The 19,022-nt window shown below is 38.8% G+C and overlaps 1 protein-coding gene across 6 annotated transcripts in view; it reads left to right on the top strand.

Moving 5' to 3' along the window:
- The window catches only part of TPD52 (tumor protein D52), a 224,365-nt gene that overhangs the window by 88,234 nt on the left and 117,109 nt on the right, over positions 1-19,022 (top strand). For 3 of the 6 annotated variants that reach the window (XM_033439846.2, XM_033439845.2, XM_049700197.1), the window contains exons 2-5: positions 2,859-2,974; positions 12,319-12,467; positions 14,076-14,177; positions 15,214-15,240. In XM_033439846.2, the coding sequence (XP_033295737.1) occupies positions 2,859-2,974; positions 12,319-12,467; positions 14,076-14,177; positions 15,214-15,240 (394 nt within the window). The remainder of the gene's footprint in view (positions 1-2,858; positions 2,975-12,318; positions 12,468-14,075; positions 14,178-15,213; positions 15,241-19,022) is intronic. The other 3 variants (XM_004276181.4, XM_049700200.1, XM_049700199.1) reach the window with 1 other exon arrangement.

Below are 19,022 nucleotides of genomic sequence, written 5' to 3'. Positions count from 1 at the left end.
CCTCTTAGATTCTTTCTGGAATTGGGCAGTTATGCGTAAAGCATTATTAGTAATCAGATATTGCATCTTCCCCCATAGGTAGATCTGCAAAACAGTGTTTATCAAAAAGTGTGAAAGAAGCGTTGCTATTTAAGGCATGGTTTAGCACCTGAGTTTTTTGTTTGTTTATTTATTTATTTGGCTGCATCGGGTCCTGGTTGCGGCACCCAGGCTCTCCGTAGCGGTGCGCAGGCTCTAGAGCGCACAGGCTTGGTTGCCCTGCAGCATGTGGGATCTTAGTTCCCTGACCGGGGATCAAACCTGCATCCCCTGCATTGGAAGGCAGATTCTTAACCATGGACCACCAGGGAAGTCCCAGCACCTGAGTTTTCTTGTGCTTTGTTGGGTCCTGTCCTAGTTGGAGAACTTGAGAGGGTCTGAGCAAAACATTAAAAATAAAATAATGTTTGAAATGAACTCTGTTGTGGTTCTTATTCTCTTGCCTCATATGATTGCTGCCTGTATGCTTGTATCCCATCCTCAGTCTCACGCTCCTTTGTCGAATAATCTGGTATAGGGCATACATTTGCAAGCGCACATGGACCCTCCTCAGTGGTTTCTGGCCGTACATAGCACGGCACCGTGTCCGCAGTTTGATATGCCTCAAGCTGGAGTAAGAGGTTCCAGTGCCAGATAGCAGGGGATGGGGCCAGTGAGGCTTGTGTGCTAAACTACGTGGTCGAAGTTGCTTTGAAAACTACAAGGAGCTACTAAAGGAACCATTTTAAGCTGGAGAGTGACATGATGAGATTTCTATCAGTACTTGGGCAATCTGCTTGAAGATATTTTAGAGGGGACCCGCAGAAGCAGCTATTCATGGAGCCTTTCGATCCACTGCTTGTACCTGTCACGTATTGTCTTTGCATGAGAGGACTTGAAGGAGATCCTATTTGCCACTCTAGTTTGTGGTTTTTGAATTGTTTTATTTGTATTACTTTTATGCCTTTAACAATTCTGTAAACACCTTTCAGGTAGGCACTGTTATACTACTAATTATTGTTATTGTAATTATCAACTACTCTTATGCAGTTAATATACAATAGATCATGTGCAAGTGTCTGTACCTCTTACACAATGTACGTACGTATACCCCTCCCGGGCTTGCCATGGCGCTGGCTGCTTGTCAAACAGCGTGCTCGTTCTCTGTCGGTCTTCCTCTCTGCCTGCCTCTTAAGTCTGTCATCTGCCACCTGGCATCCTGCTTTGGGCGGATGCCACATTGCCACTGTGGTGAAACCAGCTCTTCCCAGAAGTGGACGTGAGGGCTGGTGGGGAACAGTGTGGTCCCTGGAATGCTCACTGGCAGAAAGAGGCAAAGAGCAGGAAGAGGAGGAGACCTTTTCCTGGTTCCTGGTGCAAAAAAGCTGTTGCCAGAGGAGACTGTGAACGCCCACAGCTGGGGCATGGGAATGGGTGGCAGGACTGCGACCAGGGTAAGGCGAGCGAGCCCTCGCCTCAGGTGTAGAATTTAAGGGGGCATCGAAAAGCCCTGCAATCAAGATGAGTATTATGTTAATGCGGTGTTTTAAGAAGATTAAAATGGAAGGAATCCATGATGAACAACATACTAACATTTTAAATAAAGACGAGATCAGTAACAGTGCTATGAAAAGCCACCTTTGGAGCCTGAGGCAAAAGGAAAAATCAACCATACTGAGCCTATTTAAAAGTTTGGTACTTTGTTCACCGTGGATTCTTTGAATTAACTTTGATTTTTTAAAAATATTACATTAAAATATTAAAACAATTTATATTGAGGTTTTTTAGTGCCCTCTTAAATTTATCACCCAAGGTTCAGGGTCCTCACTGCCCACGCTCTTAGCCTTGTACTTGGTTGGTTGGGCAGAAGAGAGACTTGCCGAGAGGCAGGTGGCTTCCTGGCTACTCTCTGAGAATACCGAGTTCTTCCTGATGGATGAGTAGACATTGGCTCTATTCCAGGGCAATGGGTGTGGCAGGATTGGTCATAAATAGTGTTTTGGTAGAAATATTATGTGGGTGTTGGTCATTTCTCTGAGTATATCATTTAGGATTTTTAAAAGGGTATCAGGATGAGATACATATTTTTAAAAAGCTACAAGAAGGTGTCTCCTACTTCCACTAACTAAGGGAAAGAAATGGAATAAAATTTCTTTAGATAGTTCTTCATTGAGGCTGTTAAGAGTTGAATCTGATTAGTAGAGGAAGCTAAAGACATTTACAGTCTCCTTCCTTTGGTTACTATGAATTATTAGTCATGGTGATTGACTAGTTAAGCATTTAAAGTCTTGGGAAGATCCCATTCTTGGCCTCTTAACTCTTCTGCTTTGCAGTAAGTATATTGTGACTGGAGAAATGAACAGAAGCAGAGAGGGTGCTGTATTTTTTTTTTTTTGCTGCGGTACGCGGCCCTCTCACTGTTGTGGCCTCTCCCGTTGCGGAGCACAGGCTCCGGACGCGCAGGCTCAGCGGCCATAGCTCATGAGCCCAGCCGCTCTGTGGCATGTGGGATCTTCCCGGACCGGGGCACGAACCCGTGTCCCCTGCATCGGCAGGCGGACTCGCAACCACTGCACCACCAGGGAAGCCCGGCGCTGTATTTTTTAAATTCATATTTTGGTAGGGTGTCATTTGGTGGTTTTTAGTGGTTAGGTCAGACTTTTTTTTTTTGGTGTGTTCCTGGGACAGCCACATCATTTGAAGGTGTAGAAAAATGAGGTGTGGCTCTAACCTAATTGGCTTTATTCTGGCTGGGGCAGTGGAGGAGCCCAAAGGAGAATTTTACTTACCTTTCATACCTTACAGACTTGTTTTTTTTTTTTTTTTATATCTCCAACAAGGTCTACTGAGAACAGACCCAGTACCCGAGGAAGGAGAAGATGCTGTTGCCACTATCAGTGCCACTGAGACCCTATCAGAGGAGGAGAGAGAAGAGCTAAGAAGAGAACTTGCAAAGGTAAAGGCGCAATCCTTCTGGAACTTCATGTTTTGCACTTACTATATTGTCTTTTGTTTTTCTAAAGCACATGGTAATATTGTAGACTCAGTTTCAGGGCAGAGAAAGCAACATGTGTTTACTCTCCTAGAGATCTTGAGTGGGGGAGAGGAGATGAGGGAGTGTGAGATCAGTTGGTTTTTATATGAGGGAAGGTAGGTACAGGTAAAGTGGATCTGAGAAGTAGGGTGTGAAGTGGGAAATGGATGAGGGCTACTAGTGAATATCTTCTAGGTGACCTCACTAACCCCGATGCGCTTGGCTTTTCAGCTGCTTCACTGACTTTTTTCTCCCCTTGGCAGTGTTGTGGATAGAGGTACTTTGAACCTTCTTTCCATACCTTCCTCTCTTTTTTTTTTTTCCTTAAAATCAACCATTGTAAAGTGTACAGTTCAGTGGCATTCAGCATATTCACAATGCTGTGCAATTATCATCTCTATCTAGCTCCAAACATTTTTAGCACATCCAGACGAGACCTCATATCACTAAGCTGGCATCCCGTTTTCCCTTCCTTAGCCCCTGGTGACAATTAATCTGCTTTCTCTCTCTATGGATTTACCTATTCTGAATATTTCATTTAAATGGAATCATATATCATGTGACTTTTGGTATCTGGCTTTTATCATTTAGTGTAATGTTTTTGAGGTTCATCCTTGTTGAGCTTGTATTGGTACTTCACTGCTTTTTTTGTGGCTGAATAATATTCCATTGTATTTATCTTCTGTATTTTGTTTATCCGTTCATCTGTTGATGGACATTTGGGTGGTTTCCACCTTTTGACTATTGTAGATACTGAGCTGAGGGATATTTGTGGAAAACTACTTGTTCGAATACCTATTTCTAATTCCTTTGGGATATACCCAGAAGTAGAATTGCTCGTCACATGGTAATTCCATGGGTAACTTTTTTTTCAGACCTGCCAGACTGTTTTCACAGCAGGGACACTGTTTCACATCTCCATCAGCAACTTCTGTACATCCTTGCCAACATTTTTTATTTTCTGTCTTTTTGACTATAGCCATCTTAGTGTAAAGTGGTATCTCATTGTGGTTTTGATTTGTATTTCACTAATGACGAATGATATTGAGCATCTTTTCATGTGCTTATTAGTCGTTTATATGCCTTCTTTGGAGAAATGTCTATTCAAACCTCTGCCATGTTCTTAAAACATTATTTGCCTTTTTGTTGTTGAGATGTAAGAGCTCTTCCTATATCCTGGATACTAGACCCTGATCAGAAATGTAATTTGCAAACATTTTCTCCCATTCCATACATTGTCCTTTTACTTTCTTCGTAGTGTCTTTAAAAAAAAAAAACTTATTTATTTGGCTGTGCTGGATCTTAGTTGCGGCATGCGGGATCTTTAGTTGCATCATGCAAACTCTTAGTTGCAGCATGTGGGATCTAATTCCTTGACCAGGGATCAAACCTGGGGCCCCTGCATTGGGGGCACAGAGTCTTAGCCACTGGACCACCAGGGAGGTCCCTCTTCATAGTGTTTTAATGCACGAAGGTTTTAAAGTCTGATGAAGTCCAGTTTATTTTTTCTCTAGTTGCTTGTCCTTTTGGCATTACATCTAAGAATCCATTTCCCAAACTCAAATCATGAAGATTTACACTATGTTTTCTTCTAAAACTTCTCTCCTATATATAAGCCTGTGATCCATTTTGAGTTAATTTTTGTGTATGGTTTGTGGTAGGGTTCAACTTCATTCTTTCACATATGACTTTAGTTTTGTTAGCACCATTTGTTGAGAGATTTTCCTCAGTGAATGCTCTTGGCATTCTTGTCAAAAATCATTTCACATAGATGTAAAGGTTTCCTTCTGGACTCTCAATTCTGATATATTCATCTATATGTCTGTCCTTCTGAGTGTACCACACTCTTTTGATTACTATAGCTCTGTAGTAAGTTTTGAAATCGAGAAGTGTGACTTTTTCACCTTTTTCTTCTTTTTCAAAATTATTATTTAAGGTCTCTTGCAATTCTATATGAATTTAGAATCTACTTTTCTACCCACAAAAAAATGCCATTGGGATTTTGATAGGACTTTTATTGAATCTGAGGATTGATTTCAGGGAGTATTGCCACCTTAACAATATTAAATTTTACACTCCATGAATGTGGAGTGTTTTTTCATTTGTTTAGATCTTCTTTAATTCCTTTTAGGAATGTTTTATAGTTTTCAGTGTACAAATCTTATACTTCCTTAGTTAACCTTATATTGAAGTATTTTATTCTTTTTGATGTGATTATAAATGGAATTTTCTTAATTTACTTTTCAGATTTTTCATTGCTACTGTATAGAAATACAGCTGAAGTTTCCATGTTAATCTTGTATACTGCAACTTTGCTGAATTTGCTTATTAGCTCTAATAGATTTTTTGTGCATTATTTAAGAATTTTCTATATATAAGATAATGCAGTTATCTTATATCTTATATTTTCTGCAGTTAAAGGTCGTTTTACTCTTCCTTTCCATTTTAGATGCCTTTATTTATTTTTCTTCCCTATTGATCTGGATGAAACCTCAGTGCTACGTTGATCAGCAGCGGTGACAGTGGGCATCCCTGTCTTGTTCCTAATCTTGGGGGAAATGCTTTCAATATTTCCCCATTCAGTATGGTGATAGCTTTTTTTTTTTTATAAATGCACTTATTCATGTTGAGGCAGTTCCCTTCTCTTCCTAGTTTGTTCAGTGTTTTTTTCATGAAAGGGTGTTGGGTTTTGTCAAATGCTTTTCTGCACCTTATTAAGATGATCATGTGTTCATCTTAATTCAATTAATATGGTATATTACATTGATTGATTTTCATATGTTGAATCATCCTTGCATTCCTAGGATAAATCCCACTTTATCCTAGGTGTATGTATTCTAGGTCATGGTGTATAATCCTTTTAATATGCTTCTGGATTTGGTTTGCTAGTATTTTGCTGAGTATTTTTGCACCTATATTCATGGGAGGGATTGACTTGAAGTTTTCTTGTGATATCTTTGTCTGGCTTTTGTATCATAGTAATGGTTGGCCTCTTGGAATGAGTTAGGAAGTTTTCCATTCTCTTCTATTTAGTGGAAGAATTTGAGAAGAATTGGCCTTATTTCTTCTTTGTTTGGTAGAATTCACCAGTGAAGCCTTCTGGTCTTGGACTTTTCTTTGTTGGAAGATTTTTGATTATTCGTGCAGTTGCTTTACATGTTATAGATATGTTCAGATTGTCTATTTCTTCTTGGGTCAGTTTTGACCATTTGTGAATTTCTAGGATTGCATCCATTTCATTTAGATTATCTAGTTTGTTGGCATACAATTGTTCATAATATTTTCTTATAATCCTTTTTATTTCTATAAGGTTGGTAGTAGTGTCACCACTTATACTTCTGATTTTAGTTACTTGCATCTTCTCTTTTTTTTTTTTTCCTCTGTCAGTCTAGCTAAAGGTTTGTCAATTTTGTTGACCTTTTCAAGGAACAGCCTTTGACATCACTGATTTTTTTGCTATTGTTTTTCTATTCTCTATTTTGCTTATATTTAATCTTTATTATTCTCTTTTGTTAGATTTGGGTTTAGTTTACACTTCTTTTTCTAGATCTGTAAGGGTGTAGAGTTAGGTTCTTGATTTGAAATCCTCTTTATTAATGTAGGCATTTGCAGCTATAAATTTTCCTCTGAGCACTACTCCTACTACTTCTCATAAGTTTTAATATGCTGTGTGTTTGTTTTCATTTGTCTCAAGGTATTTTGTAATTTCCTTTGTGATTTCTTCTTTGACTCATTGGTGGTTTAAGAGTGTGCTGTTTAATTCTGATACATTTATGAATTTTCCAATTTTCATTTTGTTTTTGATTTCTAGTTTCATTCCATTATGGTTGATAAAGATATTTGGTATGATTTTAAATTTACTGAGACTTGTTTTGTTGCCTAACATATGCTCTGTCCTGGAGAATGTTCCATGTACATTTGAGAAGAAGGTGTATTGTACTGTTTTTGGGTGAGGTGTTCTATTTATGTCTGTTAGCTCTAGTTGGTTTATAGTGTTGTTCAAGTTTCCTGTTTCTTTTTCACTTATCTGTTTGTTCAATCCACCTTTTTTACATCAGATTTTATAAACTAGGTGGGGATAGGATGGGCAAGGCAGATTGGTGATAAGCCCTACGAGGAGAGTAAGAATTAAAAATTTTGAGTATGTGGTAAATGCCTAATATTGTTATTTTGAAAAGATAAAACAAAAATACTTTTTCCACAAGCTATTTATGTTTAGTGCAGAAACAAAAAAAAAATCAAAGAAAATTAAAATTACCTACAGTGTAAAAGATTTAGATTATCTGTTTCCAGATTTCCAGACTTTTTGCTATCTATGTATTGCTATAACATATTTCAGTATTTTATGAAGGCATCAGAATACACATCTGTAACTTTTTTTCACTTAACTGAATTTCAAAAAAAAATTTGTGCCAGTAAATAATCTTCTAAAACATCATTTTAAATTGCTGCATAGCCCATTTTTTAATTGCTTCAAGCTCATTTTTAGTTAAGGGGCATATTATTTATAAACATTTAGTTGTTTCCCTTTTTTGCTATTATGAACAGTATTTTGATGGAAGTACTTACATATAATCCTTTAGGCACCTTTTTAATTAGTTCTTTAGAATAAATTCCTAGAAGTAGAATCCCTGGGTCTACTGGGTTTTAAGGTCACAGAGTCATTCCCGTGTACACCAACAAGGCCAAAATGCTATCCAGAAGATTTCTCATAGTATGTGAGAGAGTAGTTTTTCCAAATCCTTGCCTGCTCTCAGTATAATTATGTCAGTATCAGTAATATTAACTTAACAGTAATAGCACTTAATATAGGTCTAAATCTCCCAATAGATTATGTAATGTTATTTAACAAATGAAGTTATCAGACATATGATATGTAAACGTTTTCCCCCATTCTGTGTGTTTTCCTTTTCACTTTCTTTTCACCCTTTGACACACAGAAGTTTCTAATTTTGATGAGGTTGAATTTATCTGTTTTTCCTTTGGTGATTTGGGCTTTAGTTGTCACATGTCAGAAACCATTGCCTAATCCAAGATTATGGAGATTAAGGTCATAAGGTAATGCACTGCAGCACTGAGTCTTGTGTCCAGGTCTTCATGAACTCTGATGCATGTGCATTTATCCTTTTATTTGTATAGTATTCACGTTTTATCAGAAGTTTATTCAATTTTTCTGAAAACTCCATGAGATATGGCAGATATACTATTACTTTACCTCATATCATATATGACATTGTGATATCACAGTATTATCATAATAATCATGATATCATAATAATGATAATAAGATATAATACAATTATTTACATTTAAAGAAAATGGTAAGGTTCAGTTTTTTTACATTAGAGTCACTGCTTGAAATAGTTGTAGAAATTAAATAAAATGGAGATAAAAAACATTAGTTTTTTTTTACTCCTTTTTGAGATATAATTTACATGCCATCAAATTCATCCTTTTAAAGTATACAGTTCCTTGATTTATGTATATTCACAAGGTTATACAACTATCACTACTACCTAATTCCAGAGCATTTTCATCACCCCAGAAAGGAACCCTGTTCCCATTAGCATTCACTCCCAATCTTCCCTCTCCCCAGTCTCTGGTAACCACTAATCTACTTTCTATTTCTATAGATTTGTCTATTCTGGGCATTTCCTATAAATGGAATCAAACAACATGTGGTCTTTTGTGACAGGCTTCTTTCACTTAGTATAATGTTTCCAAGATTGACCCATGTTGCAATCATATCAGGGCTTCATTCCTTTTTATGGCTGAATAATATTCTGTTGTATAGGTATATACCACATTTTGTTTATTCATTCATCAGTTGTTGGATATTTAGATTGTTTCTACTTTTTGGCTATTATGAATCATGCTACTGTGAACATTCATGTACAGGTTTTTGTTTGAACATATGTTTTCAGTTCTCTTATTATATACCTAAGAATGGAATTTCTGGGTCATATGGTAACTCCATGTTTAACTTTTTGAGGAACTATTGAACTGTTTTGCTGCCAAAGTGCACAATTTTACATTCCCACCAGCAATGTATGAGGGTTCCAATTTCTCTACATCCTTGTCAGCACTTGTTATTGTTTGTCTTTTTGATTACAGCCATCCTAGTGGGGGTGAAGTAGTATCTCATTTGCACTTCTCTGATTACTAATGAATGGTATTGGCCATCTTTTCATATGATTATTGGTCATTTATATATCTTCTTTGGCAGAATGTCTATTTAAATCCATTGTCCATTTTAATTGGATTATTTGCCTTTCTGTTATTGAGTTGTAAGTGCTCTTTATGTATTTTGCATTCTAGACCCTTATCAGATATATAATTTGCAAGTATTTTCCCCATTCTTTTAGTTGTCTTTTTACTTTCATGATGCTGTCCTTTGAAACACATCAGTTTTAAATTTTGAGGATGTCAATTTATCTATTTTTTCTTTGGTTGCTTGTGCTTGAGGTATCATATCTAAGAGATGCTGCCTAATCCAAGGTTATTAAGATTTACCTCTGTGTTTTCTTCTAAGAGTTTTATTGTTTAGCTTTTTCATTTACATTTCTGATCTATCTTAATTTTTATATATGGTCTGACTTAGGGATCCAACCTCATTCCTTTGCATATGGAAATTCAGTTGTCCCAGCACCATTTGTGGGAAAAAAACTACTCTTTTCCACTGACTTATCTTGGTACCTTGGTTGAAAATCAGTTGACCATAAATGTACAGGTTTATTTCTGGACTCTTAATTCTACAACACAATCTTAATTACCATAGCTTTGTAGTAACTTTTCCACTCATTATTCCATAATTAAGGAATTATTGCTACGGTATTCTGAGCTTGAGCTAGGTAGGTATGTTAGCAGCACAGTCAACAACAAAAGCAGGGAACGTGCTGGGTCATGTATTGTTCAGAAAGATTTATAGTGGCCTTTCTTTCTAACTTTCATTAGGGCAAGTGAATACCTCAGGGATGGGTCAAGGGGTAGAAAACTTAACCTTTAAGTCTAGTCTTTGAAGTATCTGAAATTTGGAGTTCAGGTAAAGAGAAATATTAGAAAGCTAACGATGTGTAATGAGAGTTAGCCAGTAAACTGAGAAGTGGACTCAGAAAACCTGAGTTAAAATTCTGGTTCCTACATTATTAGTTTGGTGACTTAGGGCAAGTCATTTAATTTACTTGATTTTGAACCTTATTCATCACTGTTGCCCTTTTCTTCTCATATTCCACTTTGTCAATATACTTCTCAAACTGTGACTTCCCAAAAGGGTACAGTATGTGTGGTCCTGTCTCATAAGCACAGAGGATTATTTTTGTTATGGGCCTGTATTCTAATTAAGGCCATCTGAGAGTATGTTATTCTTTTTTTTTTTTTCTTCTTCTTTGGCAGCTGCAGCCACATCACATTTGATTTATCCTTCTTGCCTTTTGTTGAGTACTGTCAGTTCGCTTAACAATACTCTGTTGTTTTTACAGGCCATGTTGTCTTTGAGCTCATAGAAGTGTTGTGTAGGTCAAGACTAAGAATATGGCTTTGCCACAAGCCAAGAGAAGCATTCTTCTAAGGGTCTTGAATATTAATGACTGTATGGTCGTCCCTCGGTATCTGCAGGGGGTTCATCCCAGGACCCCTGTGGATATCAAAATCCACAGATGCTCAAGTCCCTTTTATAAAATGGTGTAGTATTTGCATAAAACCTATGCACGTCCTTCCATACGCTTTAAATCATCTCTCGATTACTTATAATACCTAAGGCAATGTAAATGCTATATAAGTACGATGTAGATGCTATGTAGATAGCTGCCGGCACGTGGCAAGTTCAGGTTTTGTTTTTATGGAACTTTTTTTTTCCGAATATTTTCAGTCTGCAGTTAGTTGCGTCTGTGGATGTGGAACCCGTGGATACAGAAGGCCAACTGTACTTTAGGGACCCAGTTTTTCAACTTCCTGGGACAAAAGTCTTTTCCACCAGGTGTCTGTTCCTCTCTGTGGGTCTGCCCTTTCCCTCTGTTATCCTGGCTTAGGCTTTTCCTCTACTCTGTAAGTCTTTTTTTTTTTTTTCTTCATAGCTTCTGTTTATAGTTTTGGCCTCCTCAAGTATATTTAAGCTTCTGTAACATCTCAGAATCTCACTGAGCCCCACCTGTATTTCAGGGCTTCTTTATCCAAGCTTCTACTCTCAGTGTGATCATAGTTTCTCAAACTACATTCTTTATATATATATATATATATATATATATATATATATATATATATATTTATTTATTTATTTATTTATTTATTTTTGGCTGCATTGGGTCTTTGATGCTGTGCGCAGGCTTTCTCTAGTTCGGGTGAGCGGGGGCTACTCTTCGTTGCGGTGCGTGGGCTTCTCATTGCGGTGGCTTCTCTGGTTGCGGAGCACGGGCTCTAGGCGCGTGGGCTTCTGTAGTTGTGGCTCCTGGGCTTTAGAGCACAGGCTCAGTAGTTGTGGCGCACAGGCTTAGTTGCTCCGCGGCATGTGGGATCTTCCCAGACCAGGGCTCGAACCCGTGTCCCCTGCATTGGCAGGCGGATTCTTAACCACCGCGCCACCAGGGAAGCCCTTAAACTACGTTCCTGAATGAGACTGGCTGGTGGCCACTTGATGGGTTGGCTGACCTTGGGTTGGGAGCCCATTTCTAACCACCAAGCTGAGGCTGGTCAGTCAGCATCAGAGGGTCCACACCTCTGCAGGACTCTCTGGGGGAGACAGTGTGGTTTATTTATGCTTGTGACTTTAGCAGGTACGGAGGCTGACAGTGTGAGGTCCGGTTTATACTAGAGTATAAACTCATATGAAATATGCAAGAAAGTTGGATTTTGATTTGGCATGGTTGTGTGTATTTTGGTGGGGATGGAGATTAGTTTGACTTAATACACAGATGTGGGTTTTTATGGGCATTCAAGCAGCAGTGTTCAGCTGGAAATGCAGACCCAGCAGTCGGGAGAGTGGCTGTTAGAGTAGTTTGAATATTATCTGCGTGGAGGTTTGAGCCCTCAGCCTCTGTGAGGTAACTGGGGACGACTCAAGATGGAAATACAGAGAAGAGAGGAAAGCAGCTTTACAGGAGAGATCAACGTGTAAACTGGTTTACGTAACAACATATCATATGTTGTTTTTAAAGAGGCAGATAAATGAATCAAAAATGTTTTAAAATGACTAGAATTTTGAGTATAGTTTTGTGCTAACCATCTTAACTTTTTGAATGACTGTATACCTACCCCAACCCTCTTCCTCACAGGTAGAAGAAGAAATCCAGACTCTGTCTCAAGTGTTAGCAGCAAAAGAGAAGCACCTAACGGAGATCAAGCGGAAACTCGGGATCAATTCGCTCCAGGAACTAAAACAGAACATTGCCAAAGGGTGGCAAGATGTGACAGCCACGTCTGCGTATGTTCCCTTGATTCTACATTGTTCTAGAAACTGTAAAGGACACTTTGCCCTTTTTGTCTGGGGACGGGATCGAAAGGCACTGAGGACGTTTCTGCAGCTTTTCTCTGTACTGCGCAGGGCACTGCCCATTCCACCCCCCGTCCCCCCATTCTCAAGTGTATCTGACCCTTCTCTAACTTCAGTCTTTCAGACTGTTCTAGGGAACAGAAAGAAAACCAGCCTCATACGTGAGTTGAAGAAATAAAATCTAAGCTCTAAAAACGTTATATATCGACTTACCAGATATATACATGAGTCGCTTAATCCTCAGAATAACCCAGTAGAGTGGGTAGTGAGATAGCCCTAGATAAGGAAACAGGAGCAGATAAGTTTTGAGGTCACAAACCTCTCAAAGTATGGAGGCAGGATTTGAACTCAGGTCTGGCCCAGTACAGAGCCAGTCTTTTTTTTTTTTTACCCTGTTTTATACATACTATAAGATTCTCAGGTCACCATCTCTGATATATGCTGGTGGCAGAGGACCACCCCTTAATCTTTTGGTCTTTTTGGTCACACGGTTTTGATCCAACATTGTCATGATGCAGTTTTGTTTCCCGACACAAGGAGGAGCAGGCTTGTAGTGACAGTCTCCGAACTGTGTTCTCTGTTCAGTCCCATCTGCTGAGCTGGTGACCAGCAGCAGTGAGGCTGACTGCATCCTGACATGACAGCACGAGGGTGACCACCTCCACTTTCTGCCCATATAAGTAGGCAGTGGGAAACATGCAGGACACCATTCTTTGTATCATCATAAACTGGGTTGTTTTTTTGTTTTTAGTATTTGATCTTGACGGGGTAAGTAAAAATGCCTGAGCATTCCTTTCTACAATGTGGGGATCTTAATCTCTTTGGTGCAAGTACCATATTCTCTCATTTTTGTTTTAGTTTTTCCCTTCACTAATCCCTGTGTAGATGGGAGGAGGGAGATGGTAAATTATACCTTTGTGCTATAGCAAATATCCCACTCAAGTCATTTGAAGTATTGTACCTTTTACGTACCCCGTTGAGAATACACTGGTCCTTATTTGATAGCTCAACAGATATGCAAAATTCAAAAAAAATCTTTATGCCCCCAAAATTGATTTGGATAATAAAAAAGTACCCATGGGTCCTACCTTGCTTCTGGCCCCTTTTTAGGAGATAAAGTTGTGAAAGACATGTGAGGAATCTGATTTCATTTTTGTTTTATTTAGCTTAAGTGGAAAAGGGAAAAAATAAAGAGACATAATTTCATTCAACCTATGGCTCATTTTGATCTTGGCTCCATGACTATTTTTAGCCCTTACTCGGATTTCTTTGGCCCCGCCTTTACAGGCCTCTATCTTTCTGGCTGTCCTAGAGCACTGCAGAAGGTTGTATCTGAAATGATGGTTAAGTAAAAGATGATGTGGTGATGCTGACCTGGTGGATGTGATGATGCTGACCTGGTGGCTGTGAAGAGTTTTAGATGTTCTAAATTTTTTTTTTGAGAGTTCTCAAGAGGGTGGTCATCACTGAATTCTAAATAATGGATACTGGAAAGGTTAGCTTACTTTCTTTGCTTTGTTCTTTTATAAATTAATATAGGTACAAGAAGACCTCTGAAACCTTATCTCAGGCTGGACAGAAGGCTTCAGCTGCTTTTTCATCTGTTGGATCCGTCATCACCAAAAAGCTGGAAGACGTAAAGTACGTCCTCATTTTTCCTGGCTTAATTAAGCTGAGGCAAATTAAAATCTGTTATCATGGTTGCGTTTGTTTCCTGTCTGGTTCTGGCTGATGCTGGATTCCTCTCTGTTTGAGTGAGGGAGGGCATTCCTTCAAACCAGGACCCGAAATGCTTCCCTAAATTCTTTTAGGCATAGCCTTCAAACTGATCATCTTATGAATACATTTAAGGTTGTTGAAAAATTCTGGTTGTGAATTTTGTCCTTTAAGTCGTTCTTGATCACACCGGGTAAGTATGTGTTTGCAAACCTGTGGTTGTGGGAGGAGCCTGGTGTCTGATGGGGATGAGGCCGGGAGCATCGAATCCTGCCTGCACTTCCGGGAGGTACATCTTTATCCCATGGTGTGCTTACAACATGCTTGTTTGTGCATTGCTTTGTACCATTTATGTTCCTGCCGAGGCCCAAATCTTGTTTTGAGCTGTTGCTTTTTATTTTGTATTTATATTTTCAGTGCGTCTGCAGAATTTTCCTGGCCATTTTGGTAAAACCACTTCACAGTGCTTTTGTGTCCACCCGTGCCTTGCGCCACCCACCCTGTGGATTAAAATAGTGCTGAAAATGACAAATGTGGATTAAATCGTCTGTGCTTCTGTTGGCATGAAAGATATGTGTTTAAAAAAAACAATCCTTCAGATTGCATGACTTTGTGTTTTCCGTTTGTGGGGAAAGTAGATTTTACAACCAGAATTTTGTTGCTTGAATAAGTTTGGCTAATTGATATTATACTTTGTACCAAAAAAACCAAATGACTTGCTCATTGTATTTGGACTGTTATCATTTTCAACACAATGTAATAAACACAGCTCTCTTAAACCCTTTTGACAGTTATATATACTTCTCTTAGGTGCTCTCTTTTCTTTCTGTGCTGACTCGATTGTGTAGCCCTTTAGAATTCAGTTAAAACCTTACACAACTTTTAAAAAGTAGGTTATTTAATTGTTTTAGATTTACCAGAACTTCCTTTCTTTTTTAATGCTTACTCTGGCTTCTTGCAGATTGCAAGCCTTTTCACATTCCTTTAGGTAAGGAGAGTTTGAACCATCACTGCAGCCTAGCTCTCGTTTGAGACAAGTGTGCTTAGATTATGATGCCACATTGGATGGTTGTGTTTGTCCACTATGTAATTTTCTTGCCTTTTGGAATATCTTTTCTCTGGTGCATTCCTATTTTCAAGGGAGGGTTTCTTGTATACCATGGGTAATGGATACATTAAAAGAAGAATAATTTGACACTGTGGTTCAAAGGGATATGGAAATGATTTTGACATTTTCCTTTTTTTTTTGGTAAAAAGAAGCAGCTTTACCATGGCATGCAGAATTCCTCCCTTTTAATGTCTGACTTTGTTTGTTTGTTTTTTGATGCTTTAATTTCTTTGGTGCCTTTGTCAGGATGTTGGAATCTTCCTTCACCTGGGTCCCATTATGCAGTTGTAATAGACAGCATATGTACTGTCTCACAATGTTAGTCTTCTGTCCTGTACAGGTTACTCTGATATTTTTTTATTGCAGTAAAATATGCCTAAGAGATATACCAAATATACCATGACTCAGCACGTTTTAGTACTTGTTTTATTAGCTTATAGTGTTTATACTATTTTATTATTTCGTTACACTGGTTGTATTCTATAATTATGCACACAAGAACATTTCATGGTTGCAAAAGGAAAAATAAAGTATATTAGGCCAAAAAAGAACGTACATTAAAAAGATGTCAGCCCAAACCAGGCCTTATAGAAGGAATCTTTGTGATATTGAGCAAACCTCTCCTCTCTCTCCCATACAGACTCTCTGATTATCCTATTAGTAGTCAGAGAAAACTAAGGTGGAGGAAGGTCTTTTGAGTGTAAGCAGGAAGGATAATATACTAGTCTCCATCTCTGTTCCTATTAATGTGAATTGTCTTCTCAAGCGGTCACTTGCTGTGGCCTAGCATTGTGCCTTCTTAAGTAATCACATAGGTACTTAATAGCTGAGGCTCTCTCTTAATGACACTTAGCCCTGAAAGTCAGTAAATCATGGGGATAAACAAAGTCTAAGTGTTGAACTATTTTTTTTAATATTTATTTATTTGGTTGTACTGGGTCTTAGTTGTGGCAGGTGGGCTCCTTAGTTGTAGCTCACAGGCTCCTTAGTTGCGGCTCTCTAGATCCTTAGTTGAGGCACGCGGGCTCCTCAGTTGTGGCATGTGAACTCTTAGTTGCGGCATGCATGTGGGATCTAGTTCCCTGACCAGGGATTGAACCTGGGTCCTTCGCATTGGGAGCATGGAGTCTTATCCACTGCACCACCAGGGAAGTCCCTAAGTGTTGAACTATTTAAAGTTTAAAATTGTGCTAAAAAACCCAAGAAATCAGCGATAGGAATTGATTCTGTATCTTTCGTGTTCAATTGAAAATGGCCTAAGTGCTTTAGGAAACTGTTAAAAGACAGTTTTATCTAAAGTTATTTGAGTTGTGTGAGGATGTATTCACTCACATAATCCATTCTGCTAACATTAAGGTGCCTATCGTGGACAGGTCTAAAGGATGTAACCTAGACCAGACACGGTTCTTGTTCAGAAAGAGCTTGAAATCTTTGAGTGGATGGAGTGGGGGAGGGAAGTAGGGCCTGGGAATGAGTTAAGAATGGAAGAGCCCTGTTAATACCTGATTATAAAACAACGTTAGATGTAAACAAAAATATAAAACTTCGTAAGTGCTGTTGAGGAATGATATTTTCTGTACCTTTGAGAAGATTAAGCAGATGTACATAAGTATGGCTCAGTATGTTCTGTCTTTTTAATTCACCAGAAATAGAATTGGGCGGCTCTTTTCTAGCTGCTTACACAGTCACTTTTTTTCATTTCATTTAAAAAATGCAATTGAGATTATATGCTATCATTTTCAGTCTGGTTGTTAATGAACAATATATTGCGTATCAGTACATGCAGGTTAAAGTAAGGCTTTATATTGTAATTTGGAAATGGGAGATATAACATTATCTTTCGGGAACTAAATTTTGGAATTATTCCTTACAGATTAAAAGTTGGGTAAAGTCACTTTAAAAAATCATTTCTAGGGCTTCCCTGGTGGCGCAGTGGTTGAGAGTCCGCCTGCCGATGCAGGGGACACGGGTTCCCGGTCTGGGAAGATGCCACGTGCCACGGAGCGGCTGGGCCCGTGAGCCATGGCCGCTGAGCCTGCGCGTCCAGAGCTTGTGCTCCGCAGCGGGAGAGGCCACAACAGTGAGAAGCCCGCATACCGCAAAAAAAAAAAAAAAAAAAAAAAAAAAAAATCATTTCTAGATCAAGATGTCCTGATTGTAATCTGATTTAATGGGTTCATATGTAATAGAAAATATATGGAAACATATAATAGAAGTATATAAAAACATATACAATAGAAAACATAAGGAAACCCCACATCTTTTAGATGAGTGAGTCACAGAGGCAAACACTGGCCACATACCCCCAAGAGCTGTGCAAGGAGAGGAGCTTGGGCAGCAGATTTGAGCGTTTCCATCCCAGCAGCAAGGCCTTTCCTCCCATGGAGATGGATGCAGGGGGCCCCTTTTTGCAAGTGCTTGAATTAGTTGGGTAATCTTGTTAACTGCCCTTTGTTCTGAGTCCATGCTAACCCAGCAGACTTGTGGCAATGATTTTGCTCTCTGATGGAACTGCGGATATTTTGCTGACTTGAATAGTCAGCAACAGTTTTAATTGTACTACATTATCAATTAATAAGTTAGCACTTGGGATATAGATATTTGCTGTATGCCTTGGGTGGGTGAGTAAGGAAGAGGAAGGGGAAGGGAGGGTAGGGGAGAAGGGGAGGGAGAGGGGGAGAGAGAAGGAGGGAGAGGGAGAGATAGAGACAGAGATAGAGATGTCTATTTTTGATACCCTGACAATTAGGTGTCAGCGGCAGGGAGGCCAAAGGAGGCCCTTTGGGGACAGACAGCTTTTCCCCAGGTGGTATGTTCATAGTCACTCCTCTCCTGTTGGCTTGTTTTCTACACATACATGGCAAACGCTGACTCATGCCTTTAATTTTTTTGAGAGAAACTTTAAAAGAGCCTTCTTATTTCACTTGCTGTCAGTGTAAACATGAATTTTCATGTTATTAATAGCATGCTCTAATAATTCAGTAGCCTCATTAGTCAAATATTTCTGATATATTCTGATATATATACTTGCTTTATATATATATAAAGCAAGTATATATACTTGCTTTATATTTAGGAGGAAATGTAATTAACTTTGCCTTTATCTTCAAAGGAAATTTCGCCTTTTTTTTTTTTTTTTAGCGGTACGCGGGCCTCTCACTGTTGTGGCCTCTCCCGTTGCGGAGCACAGGCTCCGGACGCGCAGGCTTAGCGGCCATGGCTCACGGGCCCAGCCGCTCCGCGGCATGTGGGATCTTCCCGGACCGGGGCACGAACCCGTGTCCCCTGCATCGGCAGGCGGACTCTCAACCACTGCACCACCAGGGAAGCCCATCCTTTTGACGTGTGTTTCTTCCCGTAAACCTCTAGATATTTTGTTGTTGTTGTTGGTTTCGGACTCATGAAAGTCATTCCAGATAATTCCATTTTGCTGAAAATTTCTTTTTTTAAAAAAAAAACAAACTTCTACCACTTAATAGGAAAAGAAATGACCTCTTTTCTCTTGTTGTAATAGAGTACCTTTTGATTTGAATTTGAAAAGCTTTAATGAACTTTTCTACCTTTTATGCCCATATTTCCTAATTTTAGTTACTGCAATTATTTATTCATTCTTTCATTCAAAAGTATTTATTGAATGGCAGCTTTGTGCCAGGCACTGTTCT

Source organism: Orcinus orca, chromosome 17 (genome assembly GCF_937001465.1).
Source record: "Orcinus orca chromosome 17, mOrcOrc1.1, whole genome shotgun sequence".
NCBI classification, from domain to species: Eukaryota; Metazoa; Chordata; class Mammalia; order Artiodactyla; family Delphinidae; genus Orcinus; species Orcinus orca.
Note: the sequence above shows the minus strand (reverse complement) of the source record. Positions and strands in the feature narration are given on the sequence as shown.